General features: G+C 41.1%; 1 protein-coding gene and 1 long non-coding RNA gene across 5 annotated transcripts; both read left to right on the top strand.

Annotated features, from left to right (window-relative positions):
- Positions 1-175: 175 nt before the first annotated feature.
- On the top strand, positions 176-19,113 carry slmapb (sarcolemma associated protein b). Of its 4 annotated transcripts, XM_024385029.2 has the most exons (12): positions 179-312; positions 4,855-5,005; positions 5,122-5,231; positions 5,561-5,617; positions 10,243-10,368; positions 10,591-10,665; positions 12,067-12,372; positions 13,230-13,479; positions 13,978-14,149; positions 16,232-16,366; positions 17,629-17,716; positions 18,113-19,113. In XM_024385029.2, the coding sequence occupies exons 4-11, from the start codon at positions 5,569-5,571 to the stop codon at positions 17,710-17,712; spliced, it is 1,197 nt and encodes a 398-aa protein (XP_024240797.1). In that variant the 5' UTR covers positions 179-312; positions 4,855-5,005; positions 5,122-5,231; positions 5,561-5,568; the 3' UTR covers positions 17,713-17,716; positions 18,113-19,113. The 4 variants fall into 4 exon arrangements, with proteins under 4 accessions (XP_024240799.1, XP_024240798.1, XP_024240797.1 ...); XM_024385031.2 differs by having other exon boundaries at positions 176-312; positions 4,855-5,231; positions 12,067-12,339; XM_042304052.1 differs by having other exon boundaries at positions 4,855-5,231.
- Positions 19,114-19,849: 736 nt separating this feature from the next.
- Positions 19,850-22,390, top strand: LOC112221465. The gene is made up of 4 exons (XR_002949037.2): positions 19,850-21,510; positions 21,627-21,724; positions 21,914-21,987; positions 22,224-22,390. It is a non-coding gene; the product is annotated as an uncharacterized LOC112221465 (long non-coding RNA).
- Positions 22,391-23,371: the final 981 nt, after the last annotated feature.

The following is a 23,371-nucleotide window of genomic DNA, read 5'->3' as shown; positions in this document are numbered from 1 at the left end:
TATGGAGAGAGGCTGCATAACTTTGGGTGTTTTCACATATAGTCCAAAACAAAATAACCGATCTCAGTCCCCTTTAAAGAGAACTCGGGTAAAAAGAACAATAACTCAGTTATCTTTGTACTCACACTGCATTTGCCTTTGAATAAGGACTCAACTCTTGCCAGTTCACTTCACATATTTGTGGTCCCAGTCCTATTTGCATTCACATTGCTATGTTTAGAAAGGAACCAATATATTTGTCCAACATTCACTCGATGCAATCAAGGTTTTTACAAAGTAAAGGACAAGCCATTCCACCAGAACGTGTAATCGGTAAGCTAGATACTGTACCTACATATATTTGGAAGTTAATAGATTGCATTTAGTTAAAATATGTGATAATTGTCATCAGAAGATACTATTAACATCTAAATATTGTTTGTAAAAAAGTAAAATAGCAAAAGAACAACTGCAGATTAAATAATGCTGTAACTGAAAACTGAACACCTAATGTAGGCTTCTGTCCCTAGAATATAATTGACTTTGTACCCTATCTTGTGATTCTCACCAAATATGTTGTTGACTTCTCACAATATTCAAACCCCACAATCGAATAAACAGTTTTTGAAGCTCTCTTAGTCGATAGAAAACATATAGATTTTTTTTATCTGACAATAGCTAATCAACAGCACATTTTTTTTCGCGAACCTGCACAACGTCGTTTGTGGAACCAATGTTTTTTTTTTCGTACCTTCATTTAAGTAGGCAAGTCAGTGAAGAACACATTCTTATTTACAATGAGGGCCTGGCAAAAGGCCTCCTGCAGGGACGCGGGCTGGGATTTTTTTTTTAAATATACAGTTGAAGTCAGAAGTTTACATACACTTAGGTTGGAGTCATTAAAACTCGTTTTTCAACTACTCCACAAATTTCTTGTTAACAAAATATAGTTTTGGCAAGTCGGTTAGCATATCTACTTTGCGCATGACACAAGTAATTTTCCAACAATTGTTTACAGACAGATTATTTCACTTAAAATTCACTGTATCACAATTCCAGTGGGTCAGAAGTTTACATACACTAAGTTGACTGTGCCTTTAAACAGCTTGTAAAATTCCAGAAAATTACGTCATTTCTTCAGAAGCTTCTGATAGGCTAATTGACCTCATTTGAGTTAATTGGAGGTGTACCTGTGAATGTATTTCAAGGCCTACCTTCAAACTCAGTGACTCTTTGCTTGACATCATGGGAAATTCAAAAGAAATCAGCCAAGACCTCAAGTCTGGTTCATCCTTGGGAGCAATTTCCAAACACCTGAAGGTACCACGTTCATCTGTACAAACAATAGTATGCAAGTATAAACACCATGGGACCACGCAGCCGTCATACCACTCAGGAAGGAGACGCGTTCTGTCTCCGAGAGATGAATGTACTTTGGTGCGAAAAGTGCAAATCAATCCCAGAACAACAGCAAAGGACCTTGTGAAGATGCTGGAGGAAACAGGTATAAAAGTATCTAAATCCACAGTAAAAACGAGTCCCATATCGACATAACCTGAAAGGCCGCTCAGAAAGGAAGAAGCCACTGCTCCAAAACAGCCATAAAGAAAGCCAGAATACGGTTTGCAACTGCACATGGGGACAAAGATCATACATTTTGGAGAAATGTCCTCTGGTTTGATGAAACAAAAATAGAACTGTTTGGCCATAATGACCATTGTTATGTTTGGAGGAAAAAGGGGGATGCTTGCAAGCCGAAGAACACCATCCCAACTGTGAAGCATGGGGGTGGCAGCATTATGTTGTGGGGATGCTTTGCTGCAGGAGGGACTGGTGCACATTCACAAATTAGATGGCATCATGATGTAGGAAAATTGTGTGGATATATTGAAGCAACATCTCAAGACATCATTCAGGAAGTTAAAGCTTGGTCGCAAATGGGTCTTCTAAATGGACAATGACCCCAAGCATACTTCCGAAGTTGTGGCAAAATAGCCTAAGGACAACAATGTCAAGGTATTGGAGTGGCCATCACAAAGCCCTGACCTCAATCCCATAGAAAATATGTGGGCAGAACTGAAAAAGCGTGTGTGAGCAAGGAGGCCTACAAACCTGACCCAGTTACACCAGCTCTGTCAAGAGGAATGGGTCAACATTCACCCAACTTATTGTGGGAAGCTTGTGGAAGGCTACCCAAAACATTTGACCCAAGTTAAACAATTTAAAGGCAATGCTACCAAATACTAATTGAGTTTATGTAAACTTCTGACCCACTGGGAATGTGATGAAAGAAATAAAAGCTGAAAGAAATCATTCTCTCTACTAGTGTTTGGAGTATAGAGTGCAGTGATGTGTCCTATAAGGAGCATTGGTGGCAAATCTGATGGCCGAATGGTAAAGAACATCTAGCCGCTCGAGAGTGTTTTCTGGTCTGTAGAGTTTAAACCACTTTGTAAGGTTCAGCTCATGGTTCAGCTGTATGTCAGGATGGTCTGATGTAAATTTCATTAGCGAGTCTTTTTAAGAACTCTGGCCAAAGGGGGCATTCCGTCTGCTGACACGAACTCTGAGCTCACTTGGGCATGGCTACTGACAGGGCACAAGTTTATATGAAAAGCAATTATCTCATTTAGGAGGCTAAAATCACATTGTTATCTTCACAAAAGTATTTTCATATTTAATCATATATTTTATACAACATTTGATACATAGGATGTGTACACATTCAGAGTTACAGTTACTTTGTCATACCGCCCTTAGTGACATCACAAAATAATAAACCATATGACAGGATTATTCTTTAGATCCCAACGGACTGTTCTTACCATTCCTGTCTTATGAATATTGTTCCAAAGTTAAATCTCTGGCCATTAGAATTTTAAGGCGGCAAAGGTCTTCTGTAGATAAATGAATTTCTTTCCCAATACTGCAGGGCAAGGAAGGAGAGTTTCTGCAAACTATTTATGACCGGCTGTTAAGTCATAAAACTGACCCAACTCCCCCCTCTCCTCTCCTGTGGGAGGGGGAGGGGTCTGGCTATCTGTCTGCCATGTGCCAAGATGATCTGGCACCTTTGATCCTCACCAAGGAGAAAGAGTCAAACCATGCCACATCCGACGAGTGTCAGAGTCGGTGTAGTAGGATACAATCTTAGTCATGTATTGATGCTTTGCCTGTTTGATGGTTCTTCTGTGAGAGAGAGAAAAAGGGGGCAGTATGATGCTGGGCCTTCAGGCTAGGGTTCAGTGGAGATCGCTGGAATGAGGACACTAATAAAGGATGGTAGGTAGGCCTATTTGAAATTGAGTTCTTCCTCTGTCTAATATTGATGCAGGCTTATACCTTATTGTCACTTGCTCGACTAGCACAGAAAAAAGGGGTTTGGTAGTGGGTTAATGAAGATATTTAGATTGTTGAAGAATGGATAAAAAATAGGTTTTGTTTGGGATTCATGTATTCATTATTAAAAAGGGATTTTTTGAGATGACTTAGTCTTAAGTTTTTCTAGCGATAGTTCTACAAAATCTCATCATAAGACACTCCCAAACGGTTCAACTGGGAAATTAACTGAAGGGACCTTGTTCTTTTTCCTAGTTTTTTTGCTCATACTATTCTGTAGGTCTATGTATAGAGCTCTCTTGCTTTTCTACCTTTTCTCACTGGATACGTCCAGGAAATATAAAACATATATTGTGTGTCTCCAGCTTAAACACAATACAGTATAAGTTGTATTAAAGTGGACATTGATGAGAATTTATTGATCTGGTAGGGCCTAATACAGATGTAGTTCTATGTTTAAGGGTAACCACATGACCTGACTAGAACAAACTGGGCCCTAGTTCAACCCTTTAATTAGGTTACATATTTTCTCCACTCCAGGTCACATCACAAGGTCAGAAAAAACTTGGGTCCCTACAGGAAATATTTTATTAACTCCCTTCTTCATTTATACTCATCTGTACATGGATGATCAAATGCATCCATTCAGTCTAGGAGGAAAAACGTTGTAGTACTGTGGAAGTCACAGTACTTGGTTGTCACACACAAACGCACAGCAGAGTGGCAGTATTACCCTGGTGGTATTTATATTCTATTTTTTCATTCTGTTTTGGTCACAGTTCTCTCGGTTGTCCTTGAGACTGTGTAGTTTCAAGTTTTATTAGTTGAATGTACAGGATACACGTGGTATACACTGTCCAATGAAATGCTTATTTGCAGGTTCCTTCTCGACAATGCAACAACAATAAGAAATAATACAATGTTTTAGCATAAGTATAATAAAGGAATGCACAATTTATATTACAATATGTACACCTGTATCAGGGAAGTGTACTGGCAGTATTTCCTTCATTCATGGTTTTCCTAGATTAGTCTCTGTGGTTTTGCTAAATCTCTTTTATTATTCTGTCCCATTCTTGTAATGTCACACCACATTAGTTCAGTGTATTAGTTGCATTCTCCACTTCTAACATTACAGCGTTTATATTATGTCATACTCCACATAATTTGTTTCTGTTTATTCTATGTCCTGCTTTTATTGTCAACAGTACCCCTTTCAGAGCTCAAAATGTTGCAGCATAATTTATCCTTATGGAAACATATGGTCAGCATGGAGTTAAATTAAAGGGAAATGGCAATGCCCTACTTGGCATAACAAGGCACACACACACACACACACACACACACACACACACACACACACACACACACACACACACACACACACACTCCGAAACTCATACACTCACACACTACCCACTCTCACACAATCTCACATTGGAAGGTCCTATTGTTAGGCTAAGCCCCCATTTCTACATCAGTACCAACTGGCCTGGGAGCAGCTCATTCCCTGAACAAAACCTCCCTCTGTTTCAGTATGCAGCTGCAGCTTCCGAGATGCCCCAGTCAGATTCATGACCTAGTGTGGAAAGACTGGGACCCTCCACAATGAAGAGGGGGGACTATTTGTGACAATTATTGTTTTGATCTGGATGACCTCTATCATTAGATTTTGACTACCTTCAAGGTAATCAACCAGTCATTTTTACTGTACCAGTGGTTCTTTTCCTAACATGCCTTGGAAAATAGCTTGGCAGTCTGGTGGATAGTCTTTGTTATTGCATTTGATGTCCCCCTCTTCAGATGGACTATTCCATTTCGCATCTGAAAAATCAGATAGTTGGAAAGAATTCTTCATGCCAGGGACTGCTGTAGCCCCAGCACTGATAATAGCAGAGAACACCTGACCTGAGGTAATATCACATTATTATATGTTTTGAAATGTAATGTACTTATTTATATAGGCTTTTTTACTTTCAATTATTATCCTTTCATTTTTAATTCCTTTCATAGAATTGTAATACAACATCTCTTCATAAAGTCCTCAATGTACATTGTATGCACATTCATTTCACATTCAATTACATTTTTCAGTCTTGTGCTTCATATGTTATGTTATTGATTTCTTCTTCTGCTATGATATCTTGTTAATATTTTATTCTCAAGTTAGCTCATCTCTCACCCCGAACTGTTTGCAAAGTCACTGTACTCATATGAAATGATAATGTATCCTTTTTTGCAGATAAGCAAATGGATCATCAGGAGCTGAAAGAACCCATGAAGGTCTCACTCATTAAAGGTGAGTGAGACCTTCTCTTTATTCTTATTACATGTAATTGGACAGATTATAATAACTGACCGGGATCTGTTGGATCACTTCTGATGTCTCTAACTAGTCATCACCTATTCTATTGCTGACTTGTGCAAGTCATCCCAGACCTCGTTGCCGAGTGAGGAGGAAAGGGTCAAAGAGAGAGAGACTTTGTAAAGGAAAGACTGGGTGTGGAAACAGGACATTTAAGAGCTCGCATTGCTATAAAAGGCATTGTGTTTAGGGCCACAGTTCTCTGGTTTCAAGTGGAATCAAACCGTAATCTGAAGGAGCCTTTAATACATTAGGGATCAACTCAAATGACTGTTAAATGACAGTATTGACATTTAGGTTGACAGGATTGACAACCAATTCTAACAAGAAGTTAACATTTGAGAGAGGACACTGGAGTACCTTGTGTATGTTCCTGATGCATGTCTGTGAGTGAATCAATTGTGCATGATCAATTAATTAGTAATGCCACTAGTCACATAGGCTATACAGAACACATTGGCTATTCACCATAACAACAATAACACATTTGACCTTAGGGTTATCTTTTTTCACAGTTTATAGTGTAAATCTCATCAGAGTTTAATAATATGAAGTTACCCTTATAACATAGGAATCATTACACCTGCAGTATATTCTGTTGCTGTAATGCAAAGCATCAGGCCTAGACCAGAAGATTTCTTTGTGAGTGTTAATGTATACAAATAGAGTACCGGTCAGGGAATCATGAAGCCTCTGACTCAGTTTTGAATGGCTGCCACAATGGTAGCGGGCTTAGACATTAGGGTGGATGGAGCATGACGGCTATAGCCTTCAGCATGATGAGATGTAAAAATAGAAAAAGGGTTAGAAGGATTCTCATTACATTCATTCTGTGGTGCCTATGAGGGAACGTAATGGTCGATGATCAAGCAAGTCTGAAATATGTTTAGACGTAGAAAGGAATATTCCACAGTTGTGTTTTTTCATCCGGCATCATTTGATGACACCAAATATCCCAAGAAGTAATGGCCAACCATGATGTGTCAGTGAGAGATAAACCTTTAACTTAGGGATGTCAACAAAAAAATACATTCCGGGGGCCGTGTTCGGTTTTTAACGAGACCCGGAGGGCCGCACTGAACATTGGTTATAATTCCTCACGGTCAGAATTTGCATAAAATAGTCCTCAACCGTTTTTGGAATTTCCTAAGGTCCCTGACTGTCTAGCTTTCATTTTGGTGATTATTAGCGAGCTGAACACAGTCACGAAACGGTATGGTAGGTCCATTGTAATTTCTACATTGTAATTTGTCATTTCAATTTGGTTTTAGTGATTTTAAATTAAATATAGCTTTTTATTTGTATTTTTTGGGGCCCACAGGCCATATGTTTGATACCCCTGCGCTAACACATCCTGTTACTACCGGACACATTCTCTCACACACACAGCCTCTCTTTCTCTCCCTCTCTCTTGCTTTCTCTCTCTCACTCTCTTGCTTTCTCTCTTGCTTTCTCTCTCTCTCTCCCTCTCTCTTGCTTTCTCTCTCGGTTTCTCTCGCTCTCTCTAACACACACGGACACATTTAACCTCACTCAGCTCCTCACGAAGAATCCATTTCCTCAGAGAAACACACACAACGAAACTCACTCAGCTCCTGACATATGCTCTGCGCAAACATCCATACACACACCTACACACATTCTCATGCTCATTCAGCCATTTACAGACATGCACACACATGCACGCACACACAAACACACACACGCACTCTCTCAGATAGAGGCCAGAGCATTCCTCCCTGTCTTCACACACAGTGAGAGGTCATGTGCCTGAACAGGGATGGGGGGTGGGTGCACTACCAGCCTCCAGCAGACTCTAAACACTGCTTTGTTTATGGACATTTATTAGCATAACTAACATCTCTAATTAGTTCTCTGGTTTGACGTCAAAGCTAATATTCCACAGTAACGTTTGCACATGTGTATTTAAACGAGCTAGCGAGTGTGAGAGGTTGTGCGTGCATGTCTGTTATCTGAAACATATTGTTAGTTTCTACACTGATACAGTGTCTGCCACAGTGATGTCATAGCCCTCTTATATCTCCATTTATGGTGCACAGGCTCCATCTGTTATGGCGTCTTGTTTTGGCCTCTGCCAAACGCTTGATCTAGGATGAGGTCGTCTCTTTTTACAGCCCTGGCAGATTAGAAGAAGAGTTTTAGCTGGGTTTTATTCCATCTATTTTGAGAGAGAGTTATGCGTTGCTTTCTCTACTAGTCATCTTTTCGACCTATGAAATCATAGTCAGTAGAGGTCATTGCTTTGAAACTGTGAGAAATGTGATTACTTTGAGGGTACATCAAAGGGCTTGACTACTATAAGTGCCCGCTAATATAAGCGGACCCCAATATGTGAGTTCAGATGACATTATTCATTATTCTATTTTTGGGATGTAATTAGTTCATGTAATAGTCAAATTTTTGGTCATCTTGGGAAATTATCTCACATTTCATCCATGGCTAAATGTAATCTGTTGGCAGGGAGTGGGGAGGCAAAATAGTCCAGAGAGTCAGACATTCAGTCAAGTTTGACATTAGCTTTGGAATCTCGCAAAGGCCTAACGAGGGTCATAGAAAGTACCAGACCACATGTGGCTAATGTCAGTCATCTATAATTTTACGAGAACATTTGTCCTCATTTTCTACTGTAGATACAGTGGATTGGGAAAGTATTCAGACCCCTTGACTATAGCCTTATTCTAAAATTGAATAAATCGGGCAAAACATCAAAAACAGGCTTTTGACATTTTTGCACATTTATAAAATATTAAAAACAGAAAGGCCTTATTTACATAAGTATTCAGACACTTTGCTATGAGACTCGAAATTGAGCTCAGGTGCATCCTGTTCAGTGGTGTAAAGTACTTAAGTAAAAAGACTTTAAAGTACTAAGTCGTTTTTTGGGGTATCTGTACTTTACTTGTCTATATTTTTGACGACTTTTACTCCACTACATTCCTAAACAATATAATGTACTTTTTACTCTTTAAATTCTCCCTGACACCCAAAAGTACTAGTTTTGAATGCTTAGCAGGACAGGAAAATTGTCTAATGCACGCACATATCAAGAGAACATCCCATGTCATCCCTACTGCCTCTGATCTGGCAGACTCACTAAACACAAATGCTTTGTTTGTAAATTATGTCTGAGTGTTGAAGCCCCTGGCTATCCGTTAATTAAAAATATAGAAAATAGTGCCATCTGGTTTGCTTAATATAAGGAATTTGAAATTATTTATACTTTTACTTTTGATACTTAAATATATGTTAGTGATTACATTTACTTTTGATACTTAAGTACATTTAAAACCAAATACTTTTAGACTTTTACTCAAGTAGTATTACTGGGTGACTTCCACTTTTACTTGAGTCATTTTCTTTTAAGGTATCTTTACTTTTTACTCAAGTATGACAATTGGGTACTTTATCCACCACTGATCCTGTTTCCATTGATCGTCCTTGAGATGTTTCTACAACTTGATTGGAGTTCACTTGTGGTAAATTCAATTGATTGGACATGATTTGGAAAGGCGCACACCTGTCTATATAAGGTCCCACAGTGCATGTCAGAGCAAAAACCAAGCCATGAGGTTGAAGGAATTGTTTGTAGAGCTCCGAGATAGGATTGTGTCAAGGCACAGATGTGGGGAAGGGTTCCAAAACATTTCTGCAGCATTGAAGGTCCAAGAACACAGTGGCCTTCATCATTCTTAAATGGAATAAGTTTGGAACCACCAAGACTCTTTCTAGAGCTGGCCCCCAGGCCAAACTGAGCAATCAGAGGAGAAGGGCCATGATCAGGGAGGTGACCAAGAATCCAATGGTCACTCTGACACTCTGGGAGAACCTTCCAGAAGGCCAGACAGAAGCCACTCAGTAAAATGCACATGCCAAAAGGCACCTAAATACTCTCAGACCATGAGAAACAAGATTCTCTGTTCTGATGAAACCAAGATTGAAACCAAGATTGGCCTGAATGCCAAGTGTCACATCTGGAAGAAACCTGGCACCAACTGTACGGTGAAGCATGGTGGTGGCAGCATCATGCTGTGGGGATGTTTTTCAGTAGTAGGTGTAACCAATGTGAAATGGCTAGCTAGTTAGCGGTGGTGAACGCTAATAGCATTTCAATCGGTGACGTCACTCGCTTTGAGAACTTGAAGTAGTGGTTCCCCTTGTTCTGCAAGGGCTGCGGTTTTTGTGGAGCGATGGGTCACGATGCTTCGTGGGTGACTGTTGTTGATGTGTGCAGAGGGTCCCTGGTTCGAGCCCAGGTTGGGGAGAGGAGAGGGACGGAAGCTATACTGTTACACAGGGGCTGGCAGATTTGTCAGGGTCGAGGGGAAGATGAACGGAGCGAAGTACTGCAAGATTCTTGATGAAAACCAGCTCCAGAGCGCTCAGGATGATTTTAGCAATTTTAGAAGAAAGCTGTAACGTAAAAAAATATGGAAAATGTCAAGGGGTCTGAATAATTTCCATATGCAATGTAAGTCTCCACCCTGTCATGTCGGTCTGTCCTCTGCTGAACACTGTATTTACCTCCATTCCTTTCCCAGATGAGATGAACCGATCCAACACGGGAACAAGTGACTCAGAGAAAGTCATCAAGCATCTGAACGAGGAGCTTTGTGAGGCCCAGGAGCTCTCCAACACAAGAAAACTGAAATGCATGGAACTGCAAGGTAATGGAAAAGCTTGGGAATGACACTCACCCAACAGTGGATTATAATAGTAATATATGCCATTGAGCATTTAGCTTTTATCCAAAGCGACTTACAGACATTACCCAATACTGTACAAAGATAACAGGCACAAGCATACACACCTTCACACAACAGCTGCAGCAGTGAATGTTCATAGTTAGAGAAGTTCACTTATTGTATTATCTGTGTCATACATTATAGGTCTCCTGGAGGAGGAGAGGAGAGCCAACAAGCAGCAAGCTGACGAGTCTGCAAAACAGTTGAAATTCCTACACGGTAGCTATAGACCAAAGTGTGTGTGTTTGAAGTTGCCTTGGATCTTCCTTACTAGAATTACTTTGGGGTGTGTGAGAAATGTGTAGGAATGTGTGTGGGTAGAGCTGGATTTTTGTTTGTATGCGTGACTGTTCATGAATCTAGGCTACTGTATATGTGGTTAAAGTTTGTGTGTAGTTGGGTTGTTGGTTCAGTCCTTTGAGATAGAGAGAGCTTCACCGCCTTTTGGATGTCTTTTGTTGGTGCAGTACCGGACCGGCCTTGATTTCCACATCCAAAGCCGTCTATGTTTGGTTCAGATTTTGTCCGGTCTGGACCAGCCTTGATTTGGCCTAAACATAGACTTCTATAAATTACATATATTAAACTCTCATTCAGAACCAAAAATTAGCTTCATTTCAACATTTCAATATCTGGAAAATACATATTTTCAACATCTGGAAAACAAGTATTTTCAACTTTCATTCAGAACAGTGATAGTGATGAGGATGTGACTAAGGTGACCAGCGCTGTGTAGAGGGTGACGTCTGACTACCACTCCGGTTCATCCTCGGATGAGGATAGTGACCTCAGGGAAATCGTCCCTCCCCTACCCTCTCCCGAAATCGCGCCACACACCAGGTGATCTACCCAGCTGCTCCTTTGTGACGTCCTCCAGGGCCCAAGCAGAAGAAGATGGGGCCCGGTAAAGGATAAAACAGCCCTCCATGTCCACCTCACTATGGCTTCAGACCCCAAGGCAGACTCACCCAGCCCTTCGGACACAATGGTTGGGCTCTGTCTGGCCAGAGAAGGGGGCATGGATACTGGGGTGGCACTCCAGGCCTGACCTACTGTTAGGGACCACTGTAGCAAGTGTTGACGTTAGTATTAGCCTTTTCCATGTGCCCAGGTTTCCTGAGCTGTTGAGGGTAACCACTGGTGCAAGCAATAGTTCATGGGTGGCAGGTAGCCTAGCGGTTAAGAGCGTTTGGACAGTAACTGAAAGGTTGCTGGTTTGAATCCTTGAGCTGACTAGGTGAAAATCTGTTGATGTGCCTTTGAGCAGGACACTCAACCCTAATTGCTCCTGTAAGTCACTCTTAGACCATCTGCTAAATGACAAAAAAATGCCAACAGAAAATGTTCCTGATTTCAATGTCCTGAAAATAGGTATTTTTTGCATCAGGAAAATATGCCTTTTCAACGTTCTGGAAAATATGTATTTTAAACATGGAAAATATCTTTTCACCTTTCATTCAGAACCTAAATTTAACCTAACTTCAACATCTGGAAAAATATGTCTTTTCAACATCATTTTGCTTACTGGGACTATTCTAGTTTTGCTGGGGCAGAACAGCAAGGACCGGCCTTGATATAACTCTTCTCCTTAAAAATGTCCACTGTCTTCTGTGTGAGCAGGCCAGCTGCGACAGCTACAGGACGAGCTGGGAGTCCTTAGAGAACAGAAAGACAGCGCCTCCCTGAGTTCACAAGATGAACTGCACAAATCCCGAGAAGAAGTGAAGACTCTGCGTCGCACCCTTGATGCTGCCACCGCCGATTGGAAGCGGGAGGTCTCTACGGTCCAGGGTAACCTAGCAACCGTCTCCAAGGATATGGAGAAGTGGCGAGAGACAGCCAGCAAGTACGAGCGTGAGATTAACGGCCTGCAAGGTGACCTACAGCAGCAGAGTAAGCAGTGGCAGAAGGCTGCCGAGTCACAAGGTACCAGTGGTGTAAAGTTCTTAAGTAAAAATACTTTGAAGTACTACTTAAGTTGTTTTTTGGGGTATCTGTACTTTTACTTTTACTTCACTACATTCGTGAAGAAAATAATGTACTTTTTATTCCATACATTTTCCCTGACACCCACAAGTACTTGTTACATTTTGAATGCTTAGCAGGACAGGACGATTGTCTAATTCACTCACTTAAAGAGAAAATCCCTGGCCATCCCTACTGCATCTAATCTAGCGGACTCATTAAACACACATGCTTTTTTTATGTCTGAGTGTTGGACTGTGCCCCTGGCTATCCAGAAAATCATGCCATTTGGTTTGCTTAATACAAGGAATTTGAAATGATTTATACTTTTACTTTTACTTTTGATACTTAAGAATATTTTAGCATTTACTTTTGATATGTAAAGTATATTTAAAACCAAATACTTTTACTTTTACTCAAGTAGGATTTTACTGGGTGTCTCACTTTTTACTTTAGTAATTTTCTATTAAGGTATCTTTACTTTTACCCAAGTATGACAATTGGCTACTTTTTCAACCACTGCAAGGTACTACACATACAGTGCATAGAAAATACATAACAAATATTGATATTCTGTACACACAATGTTTATCTGTAATAATGAGTGTTATTTATGTGATTTCTAAAGCATTTGTACACAAAGTTGCATCCATATGAAAGTATATCCACATCAACTTAGTTTGGGCAGCTAATGAGCCCCGAATAGACTGACTAAATAGTTTTACTGAAAGTATCAAGGAGTTGGCTGAAGCGTAAACAGACAATCACCCAGGCTGTGATATAATGCCACGTCTGAGCATCCCTATGGTTTTCTACAGCAGGTGAAATGGAGTCCATGCAGAGGGAGTGCACCAGCCTCCAGAGGGAGGTGTCATCCCTGCGCTTGGAGAAACAGGAAGTGCTGAATACACACCAGAAGGAGAGTGCTGCCCTCAGGGCAGAGAAGGAGGAACTGCTCAGGGCTCACCAGAAGGAGAAGGGGAACCTACAGAATGAGAGTTCTGTCATGCGCTCAGAGAAAGAGGCCATGCTGAAGAAGCAAAAGGAGCTAGAGAAGGATTTGGCCAGGTCAGTCTGTAGTCTGAAACACAACTGGCAAGAGCATCTGTGCCTAAACATCATACACAGATTCGACGGTGCGCAACTCAACTCAAAAATGGTCCCAGTATTTGCACGTCTGTCTCTTCCACTCTCACATTCTCCCTTACTCTAATGCCCAGTTATCTTTGACTCTTTCTTTTGTGCACACACCGACATACACAGACATATATACATATATATACATACACACACACACACACACACACACACACACACACACACACACACACACACACACACACACACACACACACACACACACACACACACACACACACACACACACACACACACACACACACACACACTCACACACACACTCACACACACATTAACAGACCAATACATTTGACATTGAAATGGTCACAATTAGAATACATTGGTCTACAAATCATTCATAGACAGTAACACTGTTCCTGAACCTCTGTCTCTCTCTCTCTCTTTCAACCCCTCTCTCTCCCCCAGCTCACGTGCCCAGAGTGCTGAGCTGGGCAGCATTCTGAAGGCCCTGGAGCTCTCTCAGGGGGAGATGGAGAAGAGGCTGGGGGCCCAGCAGGAGCAGCACCAGCAGGACAACACCAAACTTCAGAGCCAGCTGGACCAGTCAGACAGCCGCACCAAGGACCTGCAGAGAGAGGTGGGCACATGCATGCTGTCTTCCTCCCTTCCTTGAAGTAATCCCTGATCTATGATCTGACATGACTGGATAGGTTAAAAAAAAAAGCTACATTATAAACTAGGTGATTTGAACCCTGAATGTTGATTGGCTGACAGCCATGGCATATCAGACCGTATACCATGGGTATGACAAAAAAAAATGTTTTTCCTGCTCTAATTACATTGGTAACCAGTTTATAATAGCAATAAGGCACCTCAGGGGTTTGTGGTATATGGCCAATATACCACGGCTAAGGTCTGTGTCCAGGCACTCTGCTTTGCGTCGTGCATAAGAACAGCCCTTAGCCATGGTATATTGGCCATATACCACACCCCCTTGGGCCTTATTGCTTAAGTATATAATGGAACCCATAAGGATCACAATCCTATCTTGTTAGCCCAGTGGTCACTTCATGGAAGTGTCATGTCTTTACTATCATTAACTGAAGACTTAATAGTTTTTATCAAAGATTATCTGTAATTAGTATTACACGATCAACTGATTAATCATGTAACTAATTAACTAGGACGTCAGGGCACCAAGGAAAAATATTCCTAATAATTTCCTAATATAACCTTTCAGATATTTTCATATCTGATCCATAGTCTTCTGATTAATTAATGATTTACTTTACCTCGCATTAGTCTCATTCCAAACGTCGTAAATAGTTTGTTATCTGCACAAACCTAGTCTTCACCATGAGTCATCCATACATCAATTGTCTTAAATAATTTATTTATTACTAACTAAGTAATTCACAGAAATTCATAAACATACAAACAAGGTAAATGTGGTTACATGAAATGAGAATGTGCCCTAGTGGGCTAAACCGGCATGGCGGCTTGTTAGACAAAAGGGGAAGTGGGGATCGACTAAGAAGTCACTACAAAGTGATAATTATAACATTTGAAATGCTAATCCTTTGCACATGAACGATCACTCATTCGGGAACAATTGCAATCAATATATAGATTTACTCTCAGTGTGTCGTCTTGATCGCTGGTGAAAAGTTCATTTCTTTTGTAGAATTGTCCGTCTCTCCCGCTCTCTCTCTGTCGTGGTTATAGTGGATAGTTCAGAGTGACATTCATTCGTTTATTTATAGAATAGATGTTTCGGCGGTTGTCGTTCTTCGCGTTCAATGATACTGAATTCCTAGCTGCAGACTCGTATTTAATATCAAAGACTTGTTCTTATTCTGTCAGTATCGATAGTCTAAGAGTTTAACCACGTGGTATGGTTAAAATATTCAGCAATTGTCTGCAACCTTTTGTCCTCCCTTGATTGAGAGAATCATGGTCTGCAACCTTGTAATTGAGGTAAACTCGGTCTGCTGATCAAAAACCAGAGTGGGGGTTTTAATCGGAATGGCAGAAAAGGCTGTCCCAGGATGTCTGACCCTAACTGGGCTCAGGGGCGGTCCTCTGATTTCGTTCAAATCCAATTCCCTTTTTGAGTTTTCCTTCATTAAACAGTCCAAAATCAAATTGTAAAATTGTGTAAACAGTATCATACTCACTCATTCATTTTATACAACAATTGGATGTAAACCTCGTATCTAAGGCTATTATATAAACAGTGTTATGGTAATGTGGCCACACCGTCTCCCATGAGCTTCCCCAAGTTGTGACAAACGGACCAGTTCATAGCTGGATTCTTCACCAATCTTTTATACTTTCTCCGGAACATGAAATTTGTTCGTACCTCAAGTTCTGTGAGGTGGAAGGATTTCCTTTGTTCTTCATGAAAATCTACTCTCTCTATACTGTGTGTCCATGAGGAGATTCTCAGGAATTTATGATGTCTCTCTGACCACAGCAACCTAGTTGAAGGAGAAAAGGGGGAGGCAGGGGGAGGCAGGGAGAGGGGGATGGGCTTGCTATACCCAAAGAGGCCAACGTCATGACAGAAGGGAGGAAGGAAGTATTTGTTCAAAGTATTTGATGAGGGCCTGGACTTTTACAACTGCCGTTTTATCCCATTTGAAACAGAATCCTTACGGTTGCTCAAACTATGGAAGTTTTATGAATGCCTTGTAATATTTATAACCTCTGTTTTCAGTACGAAGAGACGCAGACTGAGCTGTCAGACCTGAAGGAGAAGTTTGAGAGGACCGAACAGGAAAAGCAGTCAATCACTGATGAGCTTGAGGAGTGTAAAGCTGACCTGAAAATGCTGCGGGAGAAAGGAAACAAAGTGAGTTATCCACTATCAAGACTTTTAAAAATATACTGCGACTAAGAAGAGAGAGGAATATTGCATGAATCATCTTCAACATGCATTCTGTGAATATATATGTTTTGGAAATGTTGGGTTGAATTCAAATGTTGAGTTGAGATGAGTTCAGATGAAATTGACTTCAAGCATCACCAGTAGCAGGCTACCCCTTCCTTTGAGTTTCAAGTTGAAAAGTTTCAGAGTTTATTCGACACGTGCACAGGATACAACAGGTGTTCACCAGAGCCTTTCTAATCACACCACAACTGCTCCCCTCCTCCTCCCAACCAGCTTGTCCCTTGACTATTACTTCTAGACTTAGACACGCTTGGACACGCTTGTAGTATGTTAGAATATGGTCACATACATATTGTGTTGTGTATTTTATGTACCAATATCAATATACGCTGAGTGTACAAAATATTAGGAACACCTTCCTGATTTTTGATTGCATCCACTTTTCCCCTCAGAACAGCCTAAATTCGTCAGGACATGGACTCTACGAGGTATTGAAAGCGTTCCACAGGGATGCTGGCCCATGTTGGCTCCAATGCTTCCCACAGTTGTGTCAAGTTGGCTGATGTCCTTTGGGTGGGGGACCATTCTTGATACACACGAGAAACTGTTGAGTGGGAAAAACCCAGCAGCATTACAGTTCTTGACACACTTAAAACGGTGCGCCTGGCACCTACTACCATACCCCGTTCAAAGGCACTTAAATCTTTTGTCTTGCCCATTCAACCTCTAAATGGCACACATACACAAGCCATGTCTCAATTGTCTCTCCTCTGATATGGATTTAACAATTGATTTAACAATTGACATCAATAAGGGATCATAGCTTTAACCTTTTAAGCTTTCCTGAGTGGCTCAGCGGTCTAAGGCACTACATCTCAGTGCAAGAATCATCACCACAGTACCATGTTCAAATCTAGGCTGTATCACATCCGGCTGTGATTGGGAGTCCCATAGGGCGGCGCACAATTGGCCCAGCGTTGTCCGGGTTTGACCTGAGTAGGCCGTCATTTCAAACAAGAATTTGTTCTAAACTGACTTGCCTAGTTAAATAAAGGTTAAATATAAAAAATATAAAACTTGATTCACCTGGTCAGTCAATGTCATGGAAAGAGCAGGTGTTCTTAATGTTTAATACACTCAGTATATTTGATGAGTTGACCCACTCTCCTGGGGTCAAACTCACCCATTCCCAATGATGTCTTTATATCCCTTCCCTCCTGTAGACCTCCCTATTGCTGCCTGTCCAAGCCATACTCATCGGCCTTATCCTGGCTTTGCTGTATTGGTGCTTCGGCGCATTGTGGTAGAAAGGTACACCGTACTCCTGTCCAATCAACCCGGCCTACATCTCGCATTGTTTGTCTCTGTCAGCACACTGCATGAAACAAATCTCAAGTCTCGAAATTGAAAAGTCTCTCTCGTTCCTCTGAAATACTGAGGAAAATATGATGTCTCCCCATGACAGAACTAACATTTCTAATATGACATCTTCTCCTCTTGCCTGGATCATTAATATCTAACGAATCTCTCTTTCTATGGGCTGATTTTTGTCTCGTCTTGCTCTACGTGAACATGTTGCTTTCAACCGTCATTGTTCTCTGTGCATTCCATGACAGCTTTGGCCAATCAGGTGCTATTAAAGGGCTAGAGCAGCCTGTCAGACGGTGCTGGGGTCAGTGTTTCAGTTTGTGTCACTTCCTATTTCAGAGTGGATGGATCGTCTGGTTGCCTCATGCAGTTGCCGTGGTAGCGACTATGACTGCTGCTGTGCTCTACGCCAGGACCTGAGTGTGAGACACACATACACACACAAGGATATTAGTGCAAACATGCACACATACGTACATATGGTCAGACTTCTGTACACTAAACCTATTAAATGAATTGCCTCCTGATCTGTTCAGTTGTTTACTCATGTTCAGATGTTTTAAAAAGGAGAGCCCTTTAGTTGAATACTTATATAGTTTCACTGATATATTTTAGAGAAATTTGAGAAATGAATATCAAATATACTGTACAATTAAAGACAAGTTCAATCTTCCTAAATGTATAATTTCAGAAACTCAGAAATGCATTTTTGGTTTTCTCTTTATGTTTTACATTAGGACTCTATCTTCTAATAGGATTTCAACAATGAATATAGGCTAAAGATACTGTACACTATCATCCTCACTGATAATGATTAATATTACTGCAGAAAGACCTGTCTTTGAGGTCCAACTACCCTAAACACTTTGTTTTAGAGTCCAGTAAAATGTGTAAATTCACCTTAAACTTTAATTTGCTGCATTGCAACGCCTAAGCTCTGTGTGAATACATGGTGAATGATCTTAGATAATTTGCATACACTCACTCACATAATTCTGGTAAAAGGGTTAAGGAATAACAAGAGATTAATGATCTTGAGGCCAAGAAGTTAGAAGTTCCCCCTCAATTTGATGTTAACTGTTGACTATTCAGTAGGCCTACCTCCCTTTTGAATCAATGTTTGCATGCAATTTAAACCTCTAGTATCAATTCATTTGTCATCCAATTAAATTCACCACAAAATATACTGTAATTCAAGCATTGCTTTTTCAAATGTAAATAATTGTGCGAAGTATACTGTATTTTGAAAAAGATAGGTGATGGTATAGTTTAAGTTTGAAGTAAAACTATTTGCGCTAAAATGTACTTTGTGTGACCTTAATTAAACCTTCTAAATCTCATGATCATGATTATTTTTCTCCATTACCCTGATAGTACCACATATTAGACAATAAGTGGAGCCACATGTTAAGTTTGGGTTGGTAGAAAACTCTCATTGACCGTATGAAATCTCAATGTTTACAGTATGGCATGTGAGTCATGTTGAACAGTTGTTGATTTGGCCATCGGCTACAAAGTATCTATCATGCCAGGTTTTTTTTTAACTTCTCCAGGCATCTCTGATGGATATTACTTTACTATTGATAATCAGAAAAGGTGCTTTCGGAAGAAAGAGAAAAGTACCTTAAACTTGGACATGTGTTTGGCGTTTAGAGGACTCTTGTTTCAGTATTTTGCAAAGATGTAGAGTCAACATTTTTCAATAACACGCATGCACACACACCCCTCAATGCCGTCCTGCAGTCCATCTCAATGAGGACGGGGGCCAGGACGAGACCAAAAAACAGACCCCTGAGCTACAGATGCTACATCGACAACGTAAGGTGAGCTGTTTCTAGCCCATCAAATTATGTATTAGTCTTATCCTGATATTAATAATGAATAACATCAATGCAGGCAGGGGGTTTAGGGATGAAATCAGGCCTGGATATTAGTCATAGTGTAATGAACACGAGGGGAGACAGAGCTGGTTTCAAGCGCAGGGCACAGCAGGTGTTTATTGCAAAGGACCACAGGAGGCAGCAGGTATCTGGGTCCAGGGGCAGGCAGAATGTCATACACTGGAGGTCCAAAAGGGCAACAGTACAGGCAGGGAAAAGGCTAGTAACGTAGTCCGGGGGATTAGGCAATAGGTAGATAACAGGAAATCCAACAGGCAAAAGGTGTCGTTAGTGAGGCTGGCAAAAACTATCATACATAGGAGTAACGCACGGAAAACCCAGCGCTCTGAAAGACGTGTCACAAAACAAACAATACCTCACAGTGAAGGGTTGCAAAGAACTGAACTAAATGGTGTGTGATAATGACATGCAGGTGATTAGAATTCAGGTGATTGGGATCTGGAGAGTGAGCTGCGTTCAGGGGATCTTTGAGGGTATGAGTTGGAAGCAGATGTTACACATAGGGCCCCCAGATGGGGATCAGCTTTACATCCGAGGGGTTTTCTTACTGACCTCCATCCAATAACCCTCAATACACATCCTAGTGAGGTCATGAAATCTAGTGTCTGATGCACTTCTTTCTATGCTAACAGTTTGGACAATGTTTTGTGTTATGATAACACGGAGAGGGAATATTTTATCCCTCCCCTCCAGCAAAAACTCCTGAAATGTGTGAGGTTATCGCTTCTCATATTCCACACCTCGCCCTCCTTTAAAAGCTCCGCACTATGGGGAGACAGACAGATCAGATTCGAAACAACAGAGGAAGGGGAAGAAGGCAACAAGGAACAAGCAACGTTAGTATATTACAGTATGCCATTTACCAAGAGCGAGGTCTCTCTGGCTGAACACAGTGTGTGTGCCGCTGAGTGTAACCTGACAGATGATGTACCATTGAAGAATATCCAGAAGAACACCATCACATGGTGGTGCAACAAGCACCTGAAGTGTGTAAACAGGTTCATAGGTGACCTTCAGTTTGACCTAAACGACGGGCTGACTCTCATCGCCCTACTGGAGGTCTTGAGCCATAAGAAGATGTTCAGGAAGTACCACACCAGGCTCACATTCAGACAGATGAGGCTGGATAATGTCTCTGCTGCGCTCGAGTTTCTGGAACAGGAGAATGTCAAGATGATGTCCATAGGTAAGGTGACATGTTGAAATGCTCAGGGATCATTTTCAGTCTGTCAGCCAGGCCAAGTTAAGGAAGAAGATAAAGTCACACTTCTTTGGTTACACTTTACATGAGGTTGCATGGTTGCATTGTGCAGATAGCATATTTATTTTAAATTTCTAGGTACCATTACTTCTAATTATACAGTATACAATTTGGCCAGTTTTCTATGATTCAGTTTAGTCTTTGTTTAATGTACCTCACAGTTACTGTGTACAGTCATGTCATTGCACATGTTGCCACAATTTTTTTGTTGTTATAAAAGTGAAGACTATAGGACTGTTTGATTTACCCTGGGAGATGTGCGATACTGTTTGTGCTAGATAACACTGGATCTCCCATCCATTCTTGTGGGTATAATACGGTGCTGCCTCAACAGACAGTAAGGCCATCGTGGACGGGAATATGAAGCTGATCTTGGGGTTGGTGTGGATCCTACACTACTCCATTCTTCTCATTTACTGGAGGACGAGGGCCAGGACAAGACCAAGAAACAGACCCCTGAGCTACGGCTGTTGGGTGGATCCTAGACAAGGTGCACGAACTGCCTATCACCAACTTCAGCCAGGACTGGCAGAATGGCATGGCTCTTGGGACACTGGTGGACGGACTGGCCCCAGGTGAACTATAACTGGATTCATGAAAACAAAATCCAGCTTTGGGTAAAGCATACTTCCTATAGCGTAAATAGTCTAGGACCTGATCTTTGATACTCTGTCTTTCTCCCTGCCTGCAGGCTTGTGTCCAGACTGGGAGAGCTGGGACGAGGTACAGCAAGTAGACAATGCCAGAGTGGCCATGCAGCAGGCTGACGAGTGGCTGGGAGTGCCACAGGTGAGTCCTCAGACTATCAACACTCTAGTGGTTTCCACATATTACATACTGAATAAACCACTAAATCACAGGGGAACAGGGCTGACATTTGAAAACGTACGTGCCCTGAATTGTTATGAGATTGGTCAACACCCCTCAAGATCCCATATGGTTCCCATTACATTGGTGTAACTCTAGGAATTTGTTCAGATTTCATTTTAGGTTTTAACTTCTCGGAACAGCCTCTGGAGGGTAATCTTTTGGCCTACAACATCATCGGGCATGTAAGAATTCACCACACTAACAAAGCCTTCAGGAAGTAGAGTCCTTTGCTCATAGTGAAAGGAATACATGAAATCTAGCAGATTTACATCATGCACGTTGTTTTAGCTTGTAGGAGTCGATGTCACCCTGCATGTGACCTGAAGAGGCCAGTTTGGGGAATAATTGGTGCTAGCATAATTCATCAGGAAAGGACATACAAACATATACATAACCATTGTTTCTCTTTTGCATCCAGGTCATTGCCCCAGAGAAGATCATCGACCCTCGTGAGGATGAGCAGTCCATCATGACTTACCTCTCCATGTTCCCCAAAGCTCAACTGAAACCTGGAGCCCCCTGTCGTGTCTTTGGCTATGCCGGATTAAGTGATGTGACATGCTATTCTATAAAATCATTTCTCCGTAATTAATATCACCTGATTGAGCTAATCATGTAAATGTAATTAACTAAAGAGTCGGGCACCACAAAATAATATTTATAGAGCTGTTATCTTCCGAATAAACTCTTAAAGACCTAGTCATATTTTACATCAATAGCAGTCAATATTAATCCTCGTCTTAATTCAGTCTCATCTGAAAGTTGCAAATTCATGGTTATCTGCATGAACCCTGGCTAACAATTTGAATCAGCAATACAAAATTGGGTTTAATTATTTATTTACTATATAGCTAACCAATCACACAGAATTACATATACACATAATTAAATCATAACTTGATTACAAATTACGTCATAAAGGAAAACGTCCCTAGCGGGTGGAACAGATATGACAGCTTGTTACACAAAAGATAAGGTTTTAGGTGAAGGAGGGGGAAGACAGGAACAAAGGAGAAGCTGTGCTATCGTAAATACAGTACCTGATGCATTCTAAATTACCGCCCATTTGGAAAAAGAAAATGCAATAAATATTTACTCTGAGCTGCGCTTCGGTACGTTGGTGGTAGATGAAAGGCCATGTTGCCAAACCGAGTCCTTTGAAGAATGTCTCTGGTTGTCAATTGAATACGTTGTAGTAACGTCGTTGGGTGATAGACGGGATACTCTGTCTGTTCATTCCTAACCCTCGTTGCATCTGCTGTTGCTAACTCAACGGCTAGGAGGTATCACTTCTGTAGTGAATAAGAGTTCAAAGAATAAGAGTGTTGGCTTCGTTCTGTAGTTATTATCTGAACCATTCTGACATTGGACCTTCGTCCTCACATCATCGGAACAGGAAGTTATATTGTCGTCAAGGCTTTATATAGGAAGGGAGAGGAGGGCGTGTTTGAAAGGTTTTATAGCCCACGTCCCTTCACAGGGGCGGGCCACTGATTGAGCAGAGCCCGGTCTTATGAAAACCCAAATCTCACATTTTAGAAGCTAAAGTGACATTTCATCCCATCA

The sequence above is a fragment of the Oncorhynchus tshawytscha genome, linkage group LG22, assembly GCF_018296145.1.
Source record: "Oncorhynchus tshawytscha isolate Ot180627B linkage group LG22, Otsh_v2.0, whole genome shotgun sequence".
Taxonomy (NCBI): domain Eukaryota; kingdom Metazoa; phylum Chordata; class Actinopteri; order Salmoniformes; family Salmonidae; genus Oncorhynchus; species Oncorhynchus tshawytscha.
This window is presented reverse-complemented; position numbering and strand designations above follow the sequence as displayed.